This window comes from Microcaecilia unicolor, chromosome 1 (assembly GCF_901765095.1).
Source record: "Microcaecilia unicolor chromosome 1, aMicUni1.1, whole genome shotgun sequence".
NCBI classification, from domain to species: Eukaryota; Metazoa; Chordata; class Amphibia; order Gymnophiona; family Siphonopidae; genus Microcaecilia; species Microcaecilia unicolor.
Genome location: NC_044031.1, coordinates 81126131 through 81149656, shown reverse-complemented (window position 1 = coordinate 81149656; position 23526 = coordinate 81126131). Strand labels below are relative to the sequence as shown.

General features: G+C 40.9%; 1 protein-coding gene across 2 annotated transcripts in view; it reads left to right on the top strand.

Annotated features, from left to right (window-relative positions):
• ESYT2 (extended synaptotagmin 2) overlaps positions 1 to 23526 on the top strand; it is a 362124-nt gene that overhangs the window by 250467 nt on the left and 88131 nt on the right. Inside the window, exons 13-14 of one of the 2 annotated variants that reach the window (XM_030198732.1) lie at positions 9627 to 9722; positions 17212 to 17274. In XM_030198732.1, coding sequence (XP_030054592.1) covers positions 9627 to 9722; positions 17212 to 17274 — 159 coding nt within the window. The remainder of the gene's footprint in view (positions 1 to 9626; positions 9723 to 17211; positions 17275 to 23526) is intronic. The other variant, XM_030198737.1, reaches the window with a different exon arrangement.

Here is a 23526-nt window from a genome sequence, read left to right as displayed (position 1 = left end):
GTCACACACAAATTTGATCCCGACTCAAACCTTATACTAACAGACACAAAATGGACACCCGCACCGTGGTCTGACCACTATAAAGATAACATCTCCCTCCAATGGCGAACAAAAGACTCACCGAATAAACAAGAACGAAAAACCTACACCACGAGAGGAAAAATAGACCCGGTGATATTCTGGCAACAGATCTATTATAACGAATGGACAATAAAAACAGATACAACCCAATTCCTCTTAGAATGTGATGACAGATGCAGAGCCATATTAGACAATATGGCTCCAATCCAAACCAGAACCTCACATAGAAAGAATTCAATACCATGGTTCAATGAAGAGCTGAAAAAACTTAAAACACAAGTTAGAAGGTTAGAACGTGCATGGAATAAAAAGAAAGACGAACCCACACTTAACGCCTGGAAACAACTCCAAAGAAAATACAAATATACCATAAGACAAACCAAAAGATTGTACTACAAAACTGTAATTGGTCCAAACTACAAAGACACGCATAAACTCTTCCAACTCGTGAACAAACTGCTAGATATTACACCAGTCACAACTAACAGCAAAGACACACCAGGAGCAGACAATCTCGCGAGATACTTCAATGAGAAAATCGTACAACTGCGACTCAAGATACCTGTCAGCACCATCGACTACACGGAACTCCTTAACTGTCTAGATCCAGACCCTGACATCTGCCCATCAGACAGAACCTGGACCAACTTCGAGACACTATCAGAGAATATTATCTCCCAAACGCTCAAAAGATTTGCCAAATCTAATTGCAAACTAGACATATGCCCAAACAACCTTATCACATCTGCTCCTCAACAATTTATAACAGATATAACGAAACACTTGAATTATATGTTACAAAATGGAATTTTCCCGAAGGAGAAAGGAAACATTCTACTCACCCCCATACCTAAAGACACAAAGAAAAGTGCCAGTGAATTAACAAACTACAGACCAGTAGCATCCATTCCCTTAATAACCAAATTAACGGAAAGATTGGTGACCAAACAACTCACAAATTATTTAAATAAATTCTCAATACTCCACGACTCTCAGTCAGGATTTCGGTCTAACCGCAGTACTGAAACAGTACTAGTTACACTGATGACCAAATTCAAACAAATGATCGCATCTGGAAAGAACATACTTCTTCTACAATTTGACATGTCAAGCGCTTTCGACATGGTTGACCATGGAATACTACTACATATCCTTGATTACTTTGGAATTGGCGGTAACGTTCTCAACTGGTTTAAGGGATTCCTAACCACACGATCATACCAAGTGACATCTAACTCGACTACCTCAGCCCCATGGACACCAGATTGCGGAGCCCCACAGGGATCTCCCCTCTCGCCGTCTCTATTCAACTTAATGATGATACCCTTGGCTAAGTTTTTATCAAACCAAAACCTCAACCCATACATATACGCAGATGACGTATCGATCTACATCCCATTCAAACAAGATCTAAGGGAAATTTCCAATGACATCAACCAAAGTCTCCAGATCATGACTCTTGGGCGGATGCATTTTGGCTGAAACTCAACGCAGAAAAAACCCAATGCCTAATACCTCTCAACATAACAAGAACAAATTCACCGCCATCAACACACCAAATCTGAACCTTCCACTCTCAAGAAACCCTAAAAATTCTCGGAGTTACCATCGATCGACACTTAACACTCGAAAGCCACGCGAAAAACACAACCAAGAAGATGTTTCACTCAATGTGGAAATTAAAAAGAGTAAGGCCTTTCTTCCCAAGGACTGTTTTCCGCAACTTGGTACAATCAATGGTGCTCAGTCATCTAGACTACTGCAACGCACTCTACGCCGGTTGTAAAGAGCAAATAATCAAGAAACTTCAGACAGCCCAAAACACTGCAGCCAGACTCATATTTGGAAAAACAAAATATGAAAGTGCCAAATCCCTACGAGAAAAACTACACTGGCTCCCACTTAAAGAACGCATCACGTTCAAAATATGCTCCCTAGTTCACAAAATCATTCACGGTGATGTGCCATCCTACATGTCAGATTTGATAGATCTACCACTCAGGAATGCCAAAAGATCATCCCGCACATTCCTTAATCTGCACTTCCCTAATTGCAAAGGTCTAAAATACAAATTAATGCACGCGTCAGACTTTACCTACTTGAGTACACAGTTATGGAACGCACTGCCGCGCAACTTAAAAACGATCCACGAACTAATGAGCTTCCTCAAACTACTGAAGACCCATCTCTTTAACGGGGCATATCACAAAGATCAATCAATGTGAATACACACAACTCCTCCACATATATTCAGGACTATCTAAGAATATCTGCTTGGAATAATACTATTATGTTTTTATCATTATCATGTTGACTAAGATCCTTCTGAAACACTAAATGTTTATTTTCTAATATTTCCACCATTCATGTATTGTAAGCCACATTGAGCCTGCAAAAATGTGGGAAATGTGGGATACAAATGCAATAAATAAATAAAATAAATATATGTTATAAAATTACTTAAACTACAGTCAAATAGGAGTTTTTTCTGACTTATGGGGAAGCTCCTCAGTACAGAGTTTGTATAAACTGCACCTTGACTGAGCATCTGAAGTCTTTTCCTCCTGACTTAAGAAGAAACTCAGTTGTGCTATATATTTAATTATTTGCTGTTTTTGATTTTGAGTTAAAATCTAGTGTCAAGAAGTGCAGAGTGATGCACTTGGAGTGCAGAAATCCAAAGGAGATGTACCAGATTGGAGGAGAGAGACCTCAGGAGAGGGACCTTGGGGTGATGGTGTCCAAGGATCTCAAAGTGATGAAACAAAACAAGGCAGTGGCCACAGCCAGAAGGATGCTAGTCTGCATAGAAAAGGGATATAAAAGGAGGTGTTGATGCCCCTGTACAGGTTGTTGGTGAGGCCCCACTTGGAGTATTCTGTTGTTTTGGAGGTCTTATCTTGCTAAGGACATAAGACTTGAAGCAGTTCAGAGAAAAGTGACAAAAATTATATAGTGTTTGTGTCACAAGATATATGAGGAGAGACTTGAGGACTTGAAGATTGTGCACTTTGGAGGAAAGGAGAGACACAGGTGATATGATACAGACATTCAAATATTTGAAAGGTATTAATCTAGAAGCAAACCTTTTCCAGAGATAGGAAGGTGGTAGAACTAGAGTACATGAATTGAGGTTGAAGGGTGGCTGTCTCAGAAATAATGTCAGGAAGTGCTTTTTCACTGAGAGGGTGATAGGTACCTAGAATGCCCTCCCACAGGAGGTGGTGGAGATGAAAATAGTAACGGAATTCAAAAATGCGTGTGATAAACGCAAAGAAATCCTGTATAGAAGGCATGGAACCAAACAGTGGGTGATTACCTAAGGCAATAATTAAATATGTGCTTGCCAAGTCATAACAGAAACAAAAAAAAAATCCTTCAATATGCACAAAATATAATATACGTAAAATATAAGTGTAATGTGCTCAGAAAAAACAAAAGTGGCCAATGTGCAGAATATCCATAAAAACACATGTAGTATCCCTTATGTATTGTATCCATAAACTTAATCATATAAAGAGCACTTACCTTAATAAGACACTTATCTTGGTAATTGAGTCTTTATAGCTGTATTTTCCAAAGTCTTCACATAGAACTGTGCTCGATGTGTCCAACCATATCAATCCATACTAAAAAAGAAAAAAAACAAAACAAAACAGCTTTTGGGATAAAGACTGTATGTGTCCACCAATAACAGGGCTAACAGATTTTGCCTAAACAGGCTTCTTCAGGGGATCTTACCCAAACTGCACAAAAATAAATACATCATTAATATGTGAAAAATCAACAAACAAAAAATAAGAAAAAAAAATCACAAAACCAAATATAGGCTCAGATGCAGGCAAGCTACTCCTAGCTTCAAAATTCCATCTGTAGGGGAGTGAAAGCCAAGTTTCTTTTTAAGGAGGGGCATGTGCACTCACACTCATAATGATTTCCATTCAATATTTTTGTTTAAACCCATAGGATGCATGATATTTCACATAAATATACATTTCTGTTCCTTATAAAGAAAAGCGTGAGAGACGTCTCAACCCCTAGGTAGATGTGTTATGGACAACACCACAAATGATAGATTCTGTAATCTGTGTCCCTTTTTGCTCCAATGATTCACCAATAGTGCCTCAACCCATAAGCAACAATTATTGCTTAGATGTTCTGCAATCTGTGTCTTCATCTTCCTTTTAGTGTGTCCAATGTAATACTTGCCACCAGTGCATGTAATGCAGTACACCACCTGAGTTGAGTTACAATCCAAATAACTGTTTATTTGATGAGGTATTGGAACTTGTGAAGTCTTCCAAGCATAAATATAAAAAGCACATTGACCAGAAGATGACTTTCCCATTTCTTGACCCTCTTCCAACTGAGGATATTGACTCACAGTAGAAGACATCAATTGGTCACCCAAATTTTTACTGCGACTGTATGCAAAATACGGTATGGCATTCAAATGAAGGTAATAATGAAACACCTGCCAGTGCTTCTGAATAATCCTCTTACCGTGAAACGCTTTTGTAGAGTAAGGAAGGACACAAGTAAAATGTGTTTGGCAGTTTCTTCTTTAGGAATAAATAACCATTGACACTCTGTATATAATTCTGTCTTACATGCTTTTTTTAATTATGGACTGGGGATAACCCCAATCCAGAAACTGCCAGGACATCGATAAAGCTTGAGCTTTAAGCTCTGCAAAAGATGGGTACAGGTGTCATAGTCAAAGAAACTGCCCCAACAGAATATTGCTTTGAAGATGACGTGGGTAAAAACTGCGATAATGTAACACAGAATTACAATCATTCTCCTTTCTATAAATAGTAGTTTCAAATCTTCCAGATTGATTCAGAATGTATCACAGCATTAAACTGAATGCTAGGGTCACAAGTATTAACCCACTGTAAAAATTGCTGTAAAGTATCGCTGTTGCCGGTCCAAATAAAAAGTATAACATTGGGTTTTAAGCCTGTAACTTGTATTGATTATTTCTTGAAGTGTATTTCTCTAGTTTGCCCAGCAGGTAGTGCATGTTTATGTTTAAAGCTGTTACAGGGAACAGACTGTTCCTTCTTTAGATAACACAGTTAAGAGGTAACCTGCAGTGATGTGGCTAGCTATTTTTAAAACTTGTTGTTCTGGGCTCTGATAGGCCCAGGAGCTCAATTTCATCTAGAATGTACTGGCTCTTGCTCCAGTCAGCCAGGGAGAAAAGAGAGGAGGTCTCTTTGCTGAGGCCTTATGAAAAGTTATATTTGATCAATTTTGAGCAGCTAATTGATCCATATATCAGTTATCTGTTACTGTATGCACCTTTTCTGTTCGTTGTTCTAATTTTTTTTGCATGACAGTAAACATTATTAGTTTATTGCCTCTGCTGGTATAGACTGATTAAGAATCCTGGTGGTTTGTCTGTTGGGTCTGTGAGTGCTTTCTAGAAACTGTGGGACCACTGGGAGTGTGGCCTCAGTAACCTAGGAATCACAGGGGATAATTTGAGAGTGGGAGACTCACTCAGAAGCGGTTGGGATTCAGTCAGTGGGAGGAAGGTGCTAGTGTAGAGCACAAGCAGTAGGTGCAGGCGGACCTGAGCTGTGCTGGGAATGGACCCTCTAAGTGGCCACGGGGTAGCCCCAAGAAGGTGGCTTTGTCGTTTTATGACAATATATTGCTTCCAGAGTAGCATATATTGTTGATATATAGAATCATATATATAAGCTGGCTTGTCTGAACATGGATCATTTTGAGAAGTATTCTCAAAATGATCCATGTACAGACAAGCCAGCTATACCTTTGATTTGCAAATAAATTTAATCGGCAAATAAAAAAATAAATTATTTTACAAAATAACTTTAATCAATGGAGTCAAAAATAAAAATTTTTCCATAGATAAATCTAACTTTTGTAAGCTAACATTTGCCACCAATTCTGCCTCCCTACGTTCTACATTTTGTATATAATACTGACGCATCCATTGCAACTGGAAACCCCCCCTGATCCAGAGGTAACTGCATGTCCTGAAGCAAAACTTAACAGCTGAGATGGATCTCCCTTATAAGGGAGGGCACTAATGGTTGCAAATATGTATCTGAATAACAGGATGAAGGTTCCAAAAGGGACCCAATTCCTAATACAAATGGGCATCCTGGGGAGGTGTTCAAGAGTCTTATGAATATTGAGCACAAAATAATGCATGGAATCTGAGGATATTTGCAATCCAAACATTTTAATTCTTTAGCAGTAATAATCCCTTTATGATTAGCCTCATGTAAAAATCTCACGAATTTGTGATTGGAACAATTTCTGTAGGATCCTGTTGTAGCTTACAGTAAAAACTGTTCATACATTAATTGTCTATATTCCTCTTCAAAATATTGCTCCTGATCTTGCACTACTATGGCACCCCCCCCCCCCCTTATCAGCTCTCTTAATTATAAGTGAGGGATCCTGTTGTAATACTTGAAATGCTTTTTTTGTGGTTTTGTTAAATTAGGAATTTGTTATGTACCCATTCTGATTGTTCCAAAATCCTTCACTACTGATTTCACAAAAACTCCTACTATGGGGTCAACCGGGCACGGAGGAACCCATGAAGATATCATATTAGGTAAACATAATCTGTACCCTACTGGTTAATTGACTCCCCAGAATACAGTTCTAACCATAAAGATTTTTAAAAAGTACAGGCATCTCTAGGTCTCAAACAGATTATAAAAATTGATGGGTACAAGAGTCATACTTAATTGTAATAAACAAATTTGGTCCAGCAACAGAAATTTAGATGACAAATTGAAAATGCTGATTGATCTAATTTTGAGGTTGATTGTTCCATCGGCCTCTGTTAGGTTTGGCTGGAGCTACTATAGGGGCCTGATGAACCTGTGGCTACTTCGGTACTAGGTTAAAAAAAAAACACATGGGAAGAAAATGTTGTGAATAAAGAATCATCTTCTACTTAAGAGTCACTGGATGATAACTTAAACCCCACAACTCTAGACTTCAGTTTTCAGTATTTACGGGATTTATCCATCCATGGATATACATATTCTTTCGTATCCACTTCATCCCGCTGGTATTTTTTAACCTTTTGTGAACGCTGTTCCTGATGATACACCTCCATCTGGTTCAAAAATTCCTGATTATGTTGTTCAAAACACCACAGGATCACTAATCATTTTAACTTGATTGGTTTTATCCTCCACTTCTTTCTTCTGCTGTTGAATCTTTCTGTTAAGTATCTCAGTATTGAGAAGCATCAAATCAAGAGAACATTTAGATAAAAAATTGCATTCCATCTTTCTACATAATCTTCCTTTTCCAGAAATTGAGACCATCTTTACAGTTCCACAAGCTCAGGTAAACCAATGCCAAGGACAAAATCTCAGCAGAAATTAGTTTTATCTACCCAAGCTGGAACCAGAAACCAAAGAACTAATAATGCCTGTATATTTAGTCACTGGTTCCACTGGGCCTGTCCAGTGTATACTACACTCCGCTGCTCTTCTCTCTTAATCTTCACTCACCATTATTTACAGAGCCTCCCTGCCTATAGTAGAAGACAACACTATTCAAAATGAGACAGCTAAGACTAGTTCGCTCATTTTTTGACCAGAAGTCCTTCACCCTGCTGGTCGAATGCTGATCCTTCCACACTTGGATTACGACAATACCCTATTCCCTGGCATTAAGACTCAATACATGAAGAAACTCTAATTTATTCAGAACACAGCGGCAAGACTGATCTTCAAATTAAACAGACACAGCAGTATCTCCTTATACCTGGCTAAAATTACACTGGTTCCCCATTCCTGAACGAGTCAAGTTCAAAGCGGCCTGCATAATTTTTCAAATCCTACAGAGCTTCACTTCACCACTACTTACCGATATATCCTCATTGTGCCTGGCCCGATTCGACAGACTGAAAGGACCAACTGTTCCTATCATCTCAACCTAGAAAGGGCATCAGACTTCAAAAGACCTTTAACTCACTATTCCCTGTACTAGGAACCTTGCTATGGAATTCCCTTCCTATCGCTATAAGGTCTGGTAGAATCTACCTCGGCTTCAGGAAGAGGCTAAAAACCCTCCTATTCGCATTGACCAATACTTGAGTTACCATACTCTACCTACCTATGCTGACCTACTTCTCATCATCTAAATAGTCACTCATCCCATGTTGTATATCCTCATGTAGTCACATTGAGCCTGCAAATAGGTGGGAAAATGTGGGATACAAATGTAACAAATAATAATTGATATAAACCTCACTGAACCCTAGAAAGGGGATATTACTACTACTACTACTATTTAGCATTTCTATAGCGCTACAAGGCGTACGCAGCGCTGCACAAACATAGAAGAAAGACAGTCCCTGCTCAAAGAGCTTACAATTAGCAGTATATAAGACCTGATTTGATTATTGTGTGCAGAGCAAAATCAAATAGTCAAGAAAAACGCAAGAAAACATCATACAAAAAAAAAGAAACTCTTGTCATTCAGTTAGTAAACATGTTAGTTTTCCAACTTGAACATGTATCCGTTTAGCTTTTTATCCCCTTCACCTTCTCCCCATCCCATTTATGCCTTCACTTTAATTATAAACCTGTAGTTTGCACATAATCTCAATACTTTTAAGATGCATCTGCAATATCTGTAATAAATAGCATAATTCACATTCAAAGAATTTAGTTCTTATCCTCCTCTCCTTTAAACTTCATATCTCCCCTCCCCTATCTCTAACAATAAATCCCTAATAGACTCCCAAATCATTTCCTTTATTTATTTATTTATTTATTATGGCATTTGTACTCTGCATTATTCCAAACAAGTTGGGTTCAATGTGGCTTACATTAAACTTTTAAAACAAATTACAATAAGAGAACTATAAAGAAAAACATCAAGCGGTAAGATGACTGATGGTGATTTTGAAATAACAAATTAACTACAAGAATAACAAACAGTGGCAAGGAATTCACTAAATAAGAATGTTTATAAATCCAACACTAGGAGGAGGAAGGTCTATACTCTTATGCTGTCATTTTTATGAATTGCATATGTTTAGTTGTAATCTCACAAAATCCTGATTAAATCTTCAGGAGCCATAACTTTGATTTGCTCAGGTGCATGAGCCTTTTTATTTACCTTTTATTTTTCTTAGAAATAAATACTTTGGTTTCTTTCTTTCAACTCCTTGTAACTCCTGTTTTATGAAGCAAAATTTTTGAATGTTGAAATAATATCAATGGCTGTATGCTTCTGTGACAGAGCTTGACATGATGACCACATCTTAATGATAGATACTACATATGGTCCTATAATAGACATTCTTTAGGATTTTGGGATGTGGTAATAGGCATGCTTGTAAAGCTGTGATACCCAAGATGTTTACGTAATCATTGCTGAGAAGTTCACCTGCAAAACGCTAGATAAAAAGATAAAATAACTGTGTATATTGTACTTTAGAAAGCATAAGTAAGTATTGAAGAGAGGAATTGAGATTTACTTGTGCGTTGCATTGCAATTCAACACATGATCAATATTTTTTTTTATAGGTATTAGCAAGCATTAAGGCTGACAAAAATCAAGCTGATGAGGGCCTTTCATCTGCACTGCTTATCATCTTTTTGGATTCAGCAAGAAATTTGCCAGTAAGTCATGAAGTGGTAGTGAAAGGCTTACCCAGTGCCTTATTCATATCTCGGCAGACAGAGAGACCTGGGAATGGGCCTTCAATTTGCTAGGGTGGAAGCGTCATGCTTTTAGGCTCCAGGTAGAAGGAATGTAGTCCTCGAAATGGTACTGTGACCATGTAGTGCTTGAGGCACCAGGCTCGACAATTGCTGTCCTCCCTAATAGATTGACTCAGTGCTAGCAATGAATCTACAGCAGGAATTCTCTTCCCTGTCAAAAAGCTTAGAAAGAATGCTAGAGAAGAAAATCATTTCTGCTGCAGTGGAAACTGATTCACAAATGACCATGGAGAGTTCAGACTCGGGGGAACTTTCCCTCAGCCAGCCAAGGTCACTTGGGAGTGTCTGGGCATTCCTCTTAGAAAACAGGTTCAGGACAGAATAAACATGGTAGTGGTTGTTTTCCTTAATGTCTTGCAATCCTGTCTTGCACCTCTCACTTAATATGTTGCTTTTTAAAAATCTTCCATGTTGTATTGTTTTCTTGTGCCTGTCTGTCTCTTGTGTAAGTGCTTATTTATAAGAAACATGTTATAGTAAAGAGAGAGCTGGTAGGGCCAGCCCAGCCACTAGGTGGTCTTGGCATCCACCTAGGTGAGCAGGCTTTTGCGCAACACAGCGCTGGAGCAGTAGTATCCCTTCAGAGCCATTATCAGCAGAGGGCCTTGCAGCTCTGTGCACTCACAGATTCTGAAATGCCTGCTACTGATAGGCTCCCAGCTTGGCTCTGGTGGCGACAGCAGGGGGAGGGGAAGATGTTGGAATAGACACAGGAGGGAGGATGAAAGAGATGCTGGACAACTGGGAGAAGGGAAAAAGATGCTGGACAGTTGGGGGGGATGGGAACGGGAAAAAAGCTGGAAAACTGAGATGGAAGGAAGGAGAGAGATACTGGATACCAGGGGAGGGGAGATACTGGATTATGGATGGGTTTAGCTGGAGCAGGGGTGAGTGGTAGGCGGATACAACCCATCAGTTAATGGATTCATCTGCTGTGACTAAAGGAAAGAAAATTATCAAGATAAGAACCTAATTTTCCCATTCCAAATATGTTGATGGTGATTGGATGACACAGTAGAGAGAGGGGGGTTAAGTGTAAAAAGTATTAGATAATGGTTAGACAGAAGAACTGAGGTGGAAAAATTTGAGGGAGCAGTTGGAGAAAGACAAAATTGAGGTGGTTGGCCATGCTGGTGTTTAGCTGGAGGTTGAATAAGAAGGTTAAAACAAGAAGCTTTGATGCACGAGTCAAGGGGGTCATCAACATGAATGCTAAAGACCCCAACTATGAGGGAAGAGGAATATGGTTCAAGGAATAAGGAAAGCCAGAAATCAAAGTCAGTGAGAAAGAACGTGACCAAAATGATTAAGGGCTCTCATATCAGGAAAGGCTAAAGAGGTTAAGGCTCTTCATCTTAGAGACTGCTGAGGGAAGATATGATAGAGATGAATAAAATTCTGAATGGAGTTGAATGGGAAAACACAAATTGTTTTACTCTTTCAAAAAGTACAAGGACTAGGGAGCACGCCATGAAGTTACATGATTGCACGTTTAAGACAAAGAAAATATTCACTTAACGTATAGTTAAGCTCTGGAACTCACTGCTGGAGCAAATGGTAAAAGCATTTAATGTTTAAGAAAAGTTTTGACAAATTTCTGCAGGAAATGGCCATAAAGTTATTAAGGTAGAATGGGATGCTTTGAATGCTTCTATCAGCCCTGACGAAGTTAGTTGGGCGATAGGTAGCAGTCAAGTAGGCAAGGCCCCGAGGCCAGATGGCCTTCGAGCCGAATTCTATAAGATCTTGGGAGAGGCTATTGTCCCATCTCTAACGCAGGTGTTCAGTGCTTGGGTTGAGGAGGGTGCACTACTGAGTCAGTTGAACCTAGCTCAGATTATAGTGCTCCCAAAGCCAAACTGTGATTCACCTTTGCCAGAGTCATATAGACCCATTTCCCTTTTGAACACGGAAGTTAAACTTTTTGCAAAAATCCTGGCTAATAGAATGGGTCGAATCTTGCCAAGGATCATCTATGACGCACAAGTGGGATTCGTTCAGGGTCGATCTGTAGCAAAACATCTTCAGCGTATACTGGCCTCTTTGGAATTTGTGAGCAGATCTCAAGAGTCTTCTTTAATTGTTAGTTTTGATGCCGAGAAGGCTTTCGATTGTGTCCAGTGGGATTTCTTGTTTGCAACCCTGAAGGCCTATGGTTTTGAGTGTTGGTTTGTGGAAGCGGTCAGGACCCTGTATACTTCTCCATGAGCTAGGGTTATGGTAAACGCTCAGGCATCAGATGAATTTGAGATCGGCCGTGGGAATCGTCAAGGATCCTTTGGTATGGGATATCTCTGTGAACCCTGCAATACATGGGGTTGGGATGGGGAGGGGCAGTTTTAAATTGGCTGCATTTGCTGATGATCTCCTGGTAATGCTTATGGACCCTCGGGACTCGTTGCGAGCTTTGTTAGAGGTTTTAAATGAGTTTGGTGATTATGCGGGTTTTCGCTTAAATCTAGATAAATCTGAGGCTTTGGCCTCCCCACCGGAAGTCCATCTCTCTTGGCAGGGGAGGTTTCCCCTCCAATGGGTGGAACACTTATTTAGGTATTTGGGGGTTCTCCTTACATCTAAGGCTGAAGATTTGTATCGTCTTAATATTAAACAAATATTGGTCCAGACTGAACAGCAACTGGAGAAATGGCAGGCATTGCCAGTACCGTTGATTGGGCTTATATGTCTGGTTAGAATGGTGATACTTCCTAGATGTCTATACCTGATGCAGACTCTGCCTTTGCAGCTGTTAAGAAAGGACATTAGACGATTCTATCAATTGGTTACCTTCTGGGCGAAGAAAAAAGCAAAGCTGATGCCAATTTTTGCTGGGAGGCTGGGCTCAGGGAGGGCTGGGTCTACTTAATTTGAAACTTTATAATCTAACTTGCCTTCTACGACACGTCTGTGACTGGTTGTTTTTCCTCAAGTCATTACGCGCCCCTGGCTCTGGAGATACCCTTTTTTTGCCCCATTCAAACTAATTTCGTGCAGGTAGACAGATCCCTAATTCCTGGTCATTTGAGATATAGTGTTCTTTTGGGTCCTTTGAGAGAGGCCTGGGGGTTTTTGGGAATTTGGGTGGTAACCCAAAGGTTATGGAGTTTCTTTCTATTAGGGGCAGCCCAGCCTTTTTGCCAGGATTAGATAAGCCAGCTTTTGTTCAGTGGGAGGAAATGGGGTTGGGCTGCTTAAAAATATTGCTGGGGGTAGATGGAAGATTACGTCCACTAGACCAGTTGTGGAACCCAGGGGCTACACAATGGGGAGACTTGTTTGCATACTGTCAATTAAACATTTCATCAGATCCTTAGATGGAGAGGACTTGCGTCTTAAATTAGGAGCTAAAATTAGATTGTTTTTTGAGGAACACTCGGATAGCACTCCCACTATATCAGGCATCCACAAGGCGTTGAGGTTTGAGGATTTAGAACAGATTAGAGCTAGATGGGAACGGGATCTGGGGGTGAGTTTGGCTTTCTGGGATATATTGGCGCACATCAAAGGCATTCCGAGCCTTGTCAGTGGTGCTAGCTATCAGGAGTGTGCTTTTTGAGTAATACACAGAGCTTATTTTGTGCAGGTTCAATTGTTTAATGCTGGGGTCACCTGGTCTCCTCTTTGTCCAAAGTGTAAACTGTTAGATAATACCTTTTTTTATGCCTTTTGGTCCTGTGGGGTAGTTCGATGCTTTTGGCGCCGGGTGGTAGAATACTTATCTTTCTTGTTCTCCAGGAGAATTGCAGGCACTCCTTTTCAAATGGTGCTTGATGACCCGGGGTCTTTTAGGGGGTCATCGGTAGAGGGCATCTTATTGTTTCACAAATTGTGTCTGTTGGCGAGGAAATGTGTATTGCGGTCCTGGGCCTCAGAGAACACACCTGAATATTGGCATTGGCGCAACTTTGTGCAGCAGCTGATGTCCTGGGAGGCAAAGGAGTCTAAGGGTTCCTACAAACGCAAAACCCGTTTTTTGAAAATTTGGAGTACCTATTTGGACACACTATCTCAACGAGGCAGGAGTCTCGTTCTCAATGAACTGTGAGCATTCTGGATGGTTATGATTATAAGGAGGGTACACACCTTGAGTAGGGAGGGGGCTCAGTGGGTGGGGGGGGGGTTTGATTGGATGATGAGCGGGTTTCAGTGTTTTGGAGGGGGGGGGGAGATTTAGATAGGGGCTGACATTGGGTTGCTGCTTCTTTAGGGGGACAAGCACCTAGGACGGGGGTTTATTTTGGGTTGTTAATCAAGTAGGGCTCCACTCAGGATCAAGCGCTATAGCTATGTTTATGGGACTGTGGAATATTATGGTCAAATTTTCTGGGGATACAGGATATTTTAAACCTTTCCTGGGTTGTGCAGACTGCATGTGTATCTACAAGTTTGTCTTTGTAATGCATTTATTTCATAATAAAAACAGTTGAAACATAATTGTTCCACTATAATGTGCTAGTCCCCCAGGATGCAGCACTAGAATTATTTATTTATTTTCAGCATGTGATATACTGCAAGTGATCCCTGAGGTGACTATGTGGTTTTACAATTTCTATTACAGGTACTTTGCACTGTCCCTAATGGGTTCACAGTCTAAGTGATATATTGTACCTGAGGCAATGGAGGTTAGATGCTGCTACATCCAGCATAGCCACACATGAATCAGTTGCTTGCTGCCTAAGGAAATACAGCACTTGGGGCAGTGCCCCAGTTGCCTTGCCCTAGTTTGATCTCTGTCAGGCAGGTTTGGGCCTGTTATTCCTTTAAGTCACTTATTCCAGTATATGAAAGGGCAGTATTGGAGGGGACAAACATAAAAAGACAGAAGGAATCTCAGTCATTACAAATGAGATTAAATATTTGTGCATAAGTTTTCCTTAAACAGATTCCTTAACTCTCATAATTGCTTTGTTCAGGTTTTCAGTTCTGTTAATATCTTTAACCAGCATAATCAAAGTTGGCACTGTATTGTTCATTAATAATATCCCTGGATTTTATTATAAGAACATAAGAATAGCCATAATGGGTCAGACCAATTGTCCATCTAGCCCAGTGTCCTGCTTCCAACAGTAGCCAATCCAGGTACCTGGCAGAAACCCAATTAGTAGCAATATTCCATGCTACCAATCCCAGGGCAAGCAGTGGCTTCCCCCGTATCCATCTCAATAACAGACTATGAACTTTTCCTCAAGGAACTTGTCCAAACCTTTTTTAAACCTAGATACGCTAACTGCTGTTACCACATTGTCCGGCATTGAGTTCGAGAGCTTAACTATTCTTTGAGTGAAGAAATATTTCCTCCTATTTGTGTGGAGTTCTGACTGGAATGCAGTAACTGTACAAGGTTTACTTTGATAGATCAGTAGAGGAGTTCAGTGATTGTTTAGCAAAACGTAAGTAAGGGGCAGTTTGTTGCATCTTTGTAGCTTATGGTCTAATGCTTAATTCTTTTTGTTTGCAAGAGTTCACAGAAAGAACTCGAACAAGTCCATTGCTGCCAAGTTTCCATTACATTAAACTTAGAACAAAAATATGCAATGCAATCCCTCCTCAACAATGCCATTTAAATTTCTTGAAAATGAATTTGAAATGGATTCTGAATGACCTTGCAGTGTAATAATGTGAAACCCAAATGGATTGCATTAGACAAAGTTAGTCAAGGCCTGTACAGTAACTGACAACACCAAAGGAGTAAAAAAAAAAAAAGATGAGGATTTCAAAATCTCAGTATGTAGGACCTTTGATATAGTTAGCATTCAGACAAGTCAGGGACCCGGTACGGCCGTGTTCCAGCATGTGAGCCTGCTTCAGCTGTCAAAGAGCCTGTGGCATATGTTGATGCAGTGTGGTCCTATATATATATTATATATTATATATATATATATATAGTCAAAATTTGAAAGTGCCACGCCCCTCCGAGAGAAACTGCATTGGCTTCCTGTCAAGGATCGAATCTCCTTTAAACTCTGCTCTCTAGTTCATAAAATCCTATATGGTGAGGTACCTGGCTATATGATAGATCTCATCATCCTACCTCTCAGGAATACATTCAGACTCTCCCATTCGTATCTTAGCCTTCATTATCCAAAATGCAATGGCATCAAGTACAAATCCACGTATGCTACATCCTTCTCTTTTATCAGCACTCAGCTTTGGAGCTCTTTGCCGAAAACCATAAAAACCATCCCCAACCATCTAACTTTCAGGAAATCTTTAAAGACCATGTTATTTGGAAATGCTTATCCCACGGCCTCTGCATGTGTCTCCACTGTTGGATGTGCATTGATCTAGAGACATTTTGGACACATTCCCCTTCCCTCTTCCCTCCTTGTTTTCCTACTCCTTCCATCCATTCCTACTCTTCCGCATTCTCTCTTGTAGGTTTTTCTGCTGTATTAGCTTCATTTCACTGCATTGGCGTCTGCCTCTGTGGTGCGCTGTAAGCCACATTGAGCCTGACACTGTTGGGAAACTGTGGGGTACAAATGAGATAATAAATAAATAAATAAATATAAGGCAAAACCAACGTTCTATGAAGCCTCCAGCCGGAAGTGTGAAGGGGGCGAGATATCCGGTTTCCCTATGAGTGTCTGCCCCGCCCTCTCTGTAACACAGTCAGTGAAGGAAAACAGCAGAGCAGGAAATCAAATCGCTGGCTCTGTAACAGTGAAGGACTCAGAGGGGGGAGGGGAGAGAGGCCAGAGGGCAGGGACACACACACTCCCACATGCACACAGAAGAAAACATTGCTAGCCCCCATTTCATTTGCATCAGAAACGGGGCTTTTTTACTAGTATATATATATATATATATATATATATATATATATATATAATATATATATATATATATATATATATCAAAATGACATTTGATAAACCGTACTGGATGGAGAAACTTGTACTACGCTCAGCGTTGCAGCTTCAGGGAAACCTGACAGTGTTCGATATGCAACTTACATATACATAGGACCACACTGCACCAACATATGCTACAGGCTCTTTGTCCCCTGAAGCAGGCTCACATGCCAAAACACGGCCGTGTCAGGTACTTGACGTTCTGAATGGCTGACTGTATTAAAGGTCCTATCTTCTGAGATTTTGGAATCCTCATCTTTTTTGCCTCACTCCTTTAGTGGTGTTTACACCTTCATGAAGTTTGGACTTTCCCCTTGCTGTAGAGTAACTAAGCATTTGAGAGGAGCTAATGCATTGAACTCGGTATGGAGAGTGAGCAGTGAGGTTGTTGGCAGTCTCCTCTTTCCTTGTCATCCTTTGCAGACCATTTGCTTGCATGTCTCTTGTCATTCTATCAGCCATTAACCATCCTATAAATATGCATCATTGCATGAGTTATTAACCCTTTGTGTTCCTTCTCTCTTGGCTCCTAAAAGAGTAACCCTTTAGAGTTTAACCAAGATGGCTTGAAGAAAGCAGCTGTTCATAAAGCTATGAAGGTAAAGTGCTTCTGTGTCTGTGATCACCAATTCAAAGCTAATGCTTTGAATGTGAATGTTAAGGGCTTTAATGGCATGAGGCATCTGAAAGTATTGTACTAGATGAGATATACCAAGCCTCACAAGCTTCATTAATTGTATGACTAACATTGTATACAGGGGCGAATTAAACAGATGATCTTATGCTCCAAATCTGAAATGTATGTGATGTTTAAACATCACTTCTGAAAACTAATGCTCCAGTTTGTAACTAACTTGCTAGTAATGTAACTACAGAGATGTTTACAATCCTGCTTTAATGAAGTGACAATTCATGTTGTAGAATTCTAGTAACCATATTGGTCCTGGTGAGAAATGTATTTTATAGGTTGTGATGAGTGGTTTATTTTGCAAATCTGTTATCCTCCTGGGTTGAAAAAAATTGCTTGTGGCTGGTTATAAAGCAAAAGACAGTTTCATTTACATCCTGCTAGACCAGTCCAGACTAGTGCGATATGCTATCCTACCAGCAGATTTGAAACAAAGAAGCTGAGCTCTTCCAGTAACATCTAAAGTATAAGTAAAGGTGCATCCTGGAACTTGTCAGTATTTCTCTGCCTTTCAGCAGAAGGTGTAGGTTGGACTAGTATTGTTTTAGGATCTTCCTGTTCCTCTCACAGTGGGACACCTTTCTTTGCTTGGGGGGAGAGTTGAAAAAAATGAAGAAAAGAAAGATCAGAGGCTTTTTATTTAGGAGCAGTGGAAAAGAGCACAGCAAAAGCCTGAAGGGTCTGCCCCAACCCCGGTGAGCACATCAGATAGCCTTGGGGGAATGGCGGAGAAGGGAGTGTCAGCCCCTATGACAGGGTAGTCAGTGTTGGGCAGGTGGGAGCTGGTGCATGAGGTTTCATTGGGGGAGGCTCCAGGGACATCCCAGAGCCACAGCTGGGTAGAGTAGGCCATCTGGAGCTGCCTTCTGAGGCAATTGGGTCAGCTGTGGCAGCCTTAGTTTTTGTGAGAATGGCAGCCATGTTGGAGCAGGGACACAAGAAACCCATGAGGCTTGAGGAGTGTCTCAGCACCCCTTACTTCCATTGAAGCTGGGGAAAGGTCTCTTTGGAGCTGGGACCCCAATTTTTCCAGCCCCTTACTTGGTGTTTTCAGGGGGGCCTCTCCTTGGTCCCAAGGAGCCCAGAGGGATCACAGGTCTGGCAACATATCATGGAGTCCCCAGCACCGTGTCATCTGGTTAAGGATGGTTAGAGGCTAAGACTTCCAAGTGGGTCTCAATAATAGGACAGGCCTTAATTCCACCTACATCCACTCAAGAGGATGTCAGTAGTGTGTCTTTTCAGATGATAGACCATGTGGTCTCAGCTCTGTATATCCCAGCAGTGGGCTCTTAGGAGGTCTCGGAGGGCAACCCTATCTTGCAGTTGCTTTAGAGGCTGGCTACAGACTCCTCTCCAGAAGGCCCTATCACAGACGGTCCTTGCAGAATGGGTGATCCTGGATTTGGTTTTCCGAGGTACAAAGGTCATGGACAGGCTCTACCCTCTCTCTTTGGAAAATACAGACAGCCTCCTCTGCTCCATAAGGTGGATGCTATAATAACAGTGATAATAAAGATGACCATGATTCCTGTTGGGGGGGGAGGCTCAGCCATGAAAAATCGTCATGACAGAAAAGTGGATCATTCAGTGCCTTGGCCATTGGAGTGCAGGAAGTAGTGTGCAGAAGGTATGTGCAAGAGTTCAGGTGGAAAGTTGACTCCACCTGTTCCACCAATAATGGACCCTTCTAACTTGCAACCAGTGAGTCTTGGAGATGGTTCAACAGGGTTATACCTTAGAGCTTAGACAACCTATTTTAGATGCCTTTATGGTTCTTCTTGCAGTTCACCTCTCAAGAGGCAGGCAATGGACCTTACTTTACAAATTGGTTCTGCTAGGTGCAGTAGAGCCTATGCCACTTCAGGAACAGGGTCAGGGCCACTTTTCCATCTATTTCATGGTCCCATCTGGATTTTCACATGGAGACCTGATCAGTGATCGTGTCAGTCAGACTAAGGAAGTATTTGACATATTTAAATCTAGCCAAGGCTTATTTCCACGTTTCAGTCAGCAGCACCCACAAGCATTTCCTGCACTTCTGTGTGATGGGCAAATGCTTTCAGTTCAGGAGTGGAGGAGTAGCCTAGTGGTTAGTGCAGTGGACTTTGATCCTGGGGAACTGAGTTTGATTCCCACTGCAGTTCCTTGTGACTCTGGGCAAGTCGCTTAACCCTCCATTGCCCCTGGTACAAAATAAGTACCTGAATATATGTAAACCACTTTGAATGTAGTTGCAAAAACCTCAGAAAGGTGGTATATCAAGTCCCATTTCCCTTCCCTTTGGTCTGGCAGCTGCCCCTAGGACCTTCTCCGTGGTAGTGCTACTACTACTACAAATCATTTCTACAGCACTACCAGTCGTACGCAGCGCTTCACAATTGAACAGTCCCTGCCCAAAAGAGCTTACAATCTAAATCAGGACAGACAGACAGAACAAATAAGGGATAAGGGTAGGACAGTCAGATAGGACACATAGGGAAAGGGGATTATTGAAGAAAGGAAGACAAGATAAATGTTACAAGCAAGTGACAAGTTAGGAATCAAAAGCAGCATCAAACAGGTAGGCCTTTAGCCCGGATTTGAAGGCGGCCAGGGATGAAGCTTGACGTAATGGCTCAGGAAGTCTATTCCAGACATAAGGTGTGGCGAGATAAAAGGAACGGAGTCTAGAGTTAGCGATGGAGGAGAAGGGTGCAATTAGAAGAGATTTGCCTAGTGAATGGAGTTTGTGGGAAGGAGTGTAGGGAGAGATGAGGGTGGAGAGGTAGTGAGGGGCTGCAGAGTGAATGCACTTATAGGTCAATAAGAGGAGCTTGAATTGTATACGTAAACTGATAGGAAGCCAGTGACGTGACTTCAGAAGAGGGCTAATATGGACATAGTGACTTTGGCAAAATATTAATCATGCAGCAGAAATTTGAACAGATTGAAGAGGAGAGAGATGGCTGAGTGGAAGACCTGTGAGAAGCAAGTTGCAGTAGTCTAAGCGAGAGGTGATGAGAGTGTGGATGAGGGTTCTGGTAGTGTGCGTAGAAAGGAAAGGGCGTATTTTGGCGATATTATAGAGGAAGAAACGACAGGTTTTAGCAATCTGTTGAATATGTGCAGAGGAGAGGGAGGAGTTGAAGATGACCCCAAGGTTATGAGCAGATGAGACAGGAAGAATGAGCATGTTGTCGACAGAAATAGAGAGTGGGGGAAGGGGAGAGGTTGGTTTAGGTGGGAAGATAAGGAGCTCAGTTTTGGACATATTGAGCTTCAGGTGGCGGTCAGACATCCAGGCAGCAATGTCAGACAGGCAGGCAGATATCTTGGCCTGGATTACAACCAAGATTTCTGGTGTGGAGAGGTAGATCTGGGAGTCATCAGCGACTCAGCAGAGAAGGTTCACTTGCATGTTATCCCACTCCTTTCCCAGGAAGTAGGAATTGAGCCCCCATAGTCTTTTGGTTACTAATGTAATGTTGGGGAAAACCACTCTTTAAACGGATGGTAACATGGCAAACTGCAGTGTGCCCATAGTTCTTAGGTCAAAGAAAAGAGCCAGGAACTTCAGAAAATAGACATCCTGGTTCGTTCCTGGCCCAGGCAAGAACTTTTTTACATGCTACCACCATAGCTGTTAATCAGCAAAGTTCTGCAAAGGGTGGCAAGGCACCTATTCTTAAACATCATGGTGGTACACAGACCTAATTTGGTTATTTTGTGGACTCACCATTGCTGTTGGTGGGGATGGGCCTTCTCGGGCAAGATCTAGTGGTCATGGAGGATCCAAATCCCTTCTGGCTTGTGGCTTGGACATTGAGAAGTGGCACTCGAGGTGGCAGAGTTACTTGGCTACAATCATAGCTACTCAGTTGAAGGCCCATAGGAACTTTACCTCTTTGGCATGTGTACAAGTGTGGCAAGTGCTCTGAGCGAAGTTTGTCTCTCTGGCAAGCTGAGATTGATTCTGTTTTGGCATTTATGCTTGCAGATTTGGATCACTTTGTCTTAAGATTCAATATATTACGCCTTAATTTCTGTGCAAAAATCGAAGTGTATTCTATAACAGTGCACGTAACTTAATTGGTTAACTAGCTAATCAGCACTATCAGTTGGATGTTAGCAAGCAATTATCAGCACTAAAGGACATTAATTAAGATTTACTTGCACAACTCACTACGTATATTCTGTAATGTGAGCGCAAATTGTAAGTCGCATAGTTGAAAAGGGGGCGGGGGGTGGGCGTTTCTAAAATCTATGCGCTTTGTTATAGAGGACACCTGCTCTGCGCCTAATTTAGGCGTCAGGATTGATGCCAAATAAAATGTGGCGTAAGTGGCCACAACTAAATTTGGTCGCTTGGAGAGGTGCTCGGCGTATCCTATATACTGCATGGAAAGTTAAGCCTATTCTATAAAATTTTAGCATACTTTAGAGAATACACCTAGGTGTATTTTTTTTCTGTGCCAGATTTTCAGGTGCCATATATAGAATCTAGTCCTTAGTGTCTATGGTGGAATATAAATAAAGAGCAACTTCTCTGCCTACATCCCCAAGTAGGGATCATAACCTATTGGTCTGGACTGGTCTAGGAAGAATCAAGGAAAGAAAATCATCAGGTAAGACCAAATTTCACTATAAAGAACCAATAACAGTATATCGATATTAGCAAAAAATAGGTATGACTAAAATCATGAATTAAAGCAAGCAAATCAAACAACGAATCAGGCCAAAGCATAGGGCAAGAAACTAGAAATAAGAGAAACTGAAAAGGTAAGATTAAACTAATAAAAGCTAGAGAAACAAATAAACTTCAAAACAGCTGAAGCCTAATCACTGCTTCAAGAACCTAACTGAAGAAACAAGTTCTAATTTTCTCTGGGATATTAGAAATCAGCATAAGAGGTGAAGGCAGAGAATTCCACAATGGAGAATATCTGAATACTGATCTCAGCTAAATGCAGCACTTTAACTAAAGGAATGCAAAACATGTGATCCCCTAAAGAGCATAATGTCTATAAAAATAACATATTTATACAGAACTGATATTAAATAACTAGGGGCATTTCCAAGTATGACCCTGAATACTAGATTAAGGACCTTGAATTTAAACCTCCATAAGTGACCAGTGAAGTTCAGAAACGCACTTTACACAAGAAATACATCTCAAAGCATGATTCTAAGCCATCTCCAATCAAATGTACCGAAGCCCAGGAGTCCAGGCTTTGTACAGAGTTTTAAATATAAAAACTAATGTACAGGTCTAACCTAGAACAAATATTTTTTCTTGACCTTTGACATTACAGTTAGCCATATCTTTGTGCTTTATGAGCTGTGACCATAGTAGAGGTGACTAGCATTCAAGTACATCTGAAACTGAAGGGAATATTCCTTGTTTAGATTACGTTTCCAGTTGTACAAGTCAGTTACCATTTGAATCTCATTTGAAAGTTTCTCAGTGAAGACTGAATTAAACTTGAACATGTATTAAACATACCTGTGTCGCTTGTTTGTAAATTCCCATCAGGAAGGACAGAATATTTGATAAAGTATAGCAATGCAGGCACAATGTGATTCCCCCCAGGTGAACTTTAAGAAATGTTTTTCTTGTTCATGAGATAAAATATGACTCTGATCAGAGTAGGTCATTTCCTTTTTACAATTTAAAGGAGAAATGAGGAACTCAAATAGATTTAAAATATTTAGAGATTTTCTTTTTCAGTTCTGCACAGATCCATAGCTTTCCACTGATTAAATGTAAAAAAAAAAAATCAGTCCATGGAAAAATATAAAGGAAAGAAATCTGTAGATGTGATCAACCCAGAGACTCGATAGCAGAGTTTTTGCACTGTTGTGAGGGAGACCTGTGTTTAATTACAAAGCTCAGTTTCTACTTCTCAGTTAGTGGGGCATGAGGATGCTGGAATAGGAGGGAGTCTCTTGCTTTTGCACAACAGTGATGCACAATAGCCAGAGTCAATAAGAAAATACTAGTTTTTGGAAGATGGTGTGGTTTGTGGCTCCTGGCAAAGCACTTTTGTTGCAGTGGCTGGGCTAAAAGGAGGGGGAGATGGAAAAACTGGATAGTTCATATGAAAGCTCCACTGTAGCCCAGTAGAGGCCTGTTCTAATTGAGCTCAAAGTCCAAAGGAGCAAGAGGGTACTGTTGGGCAGA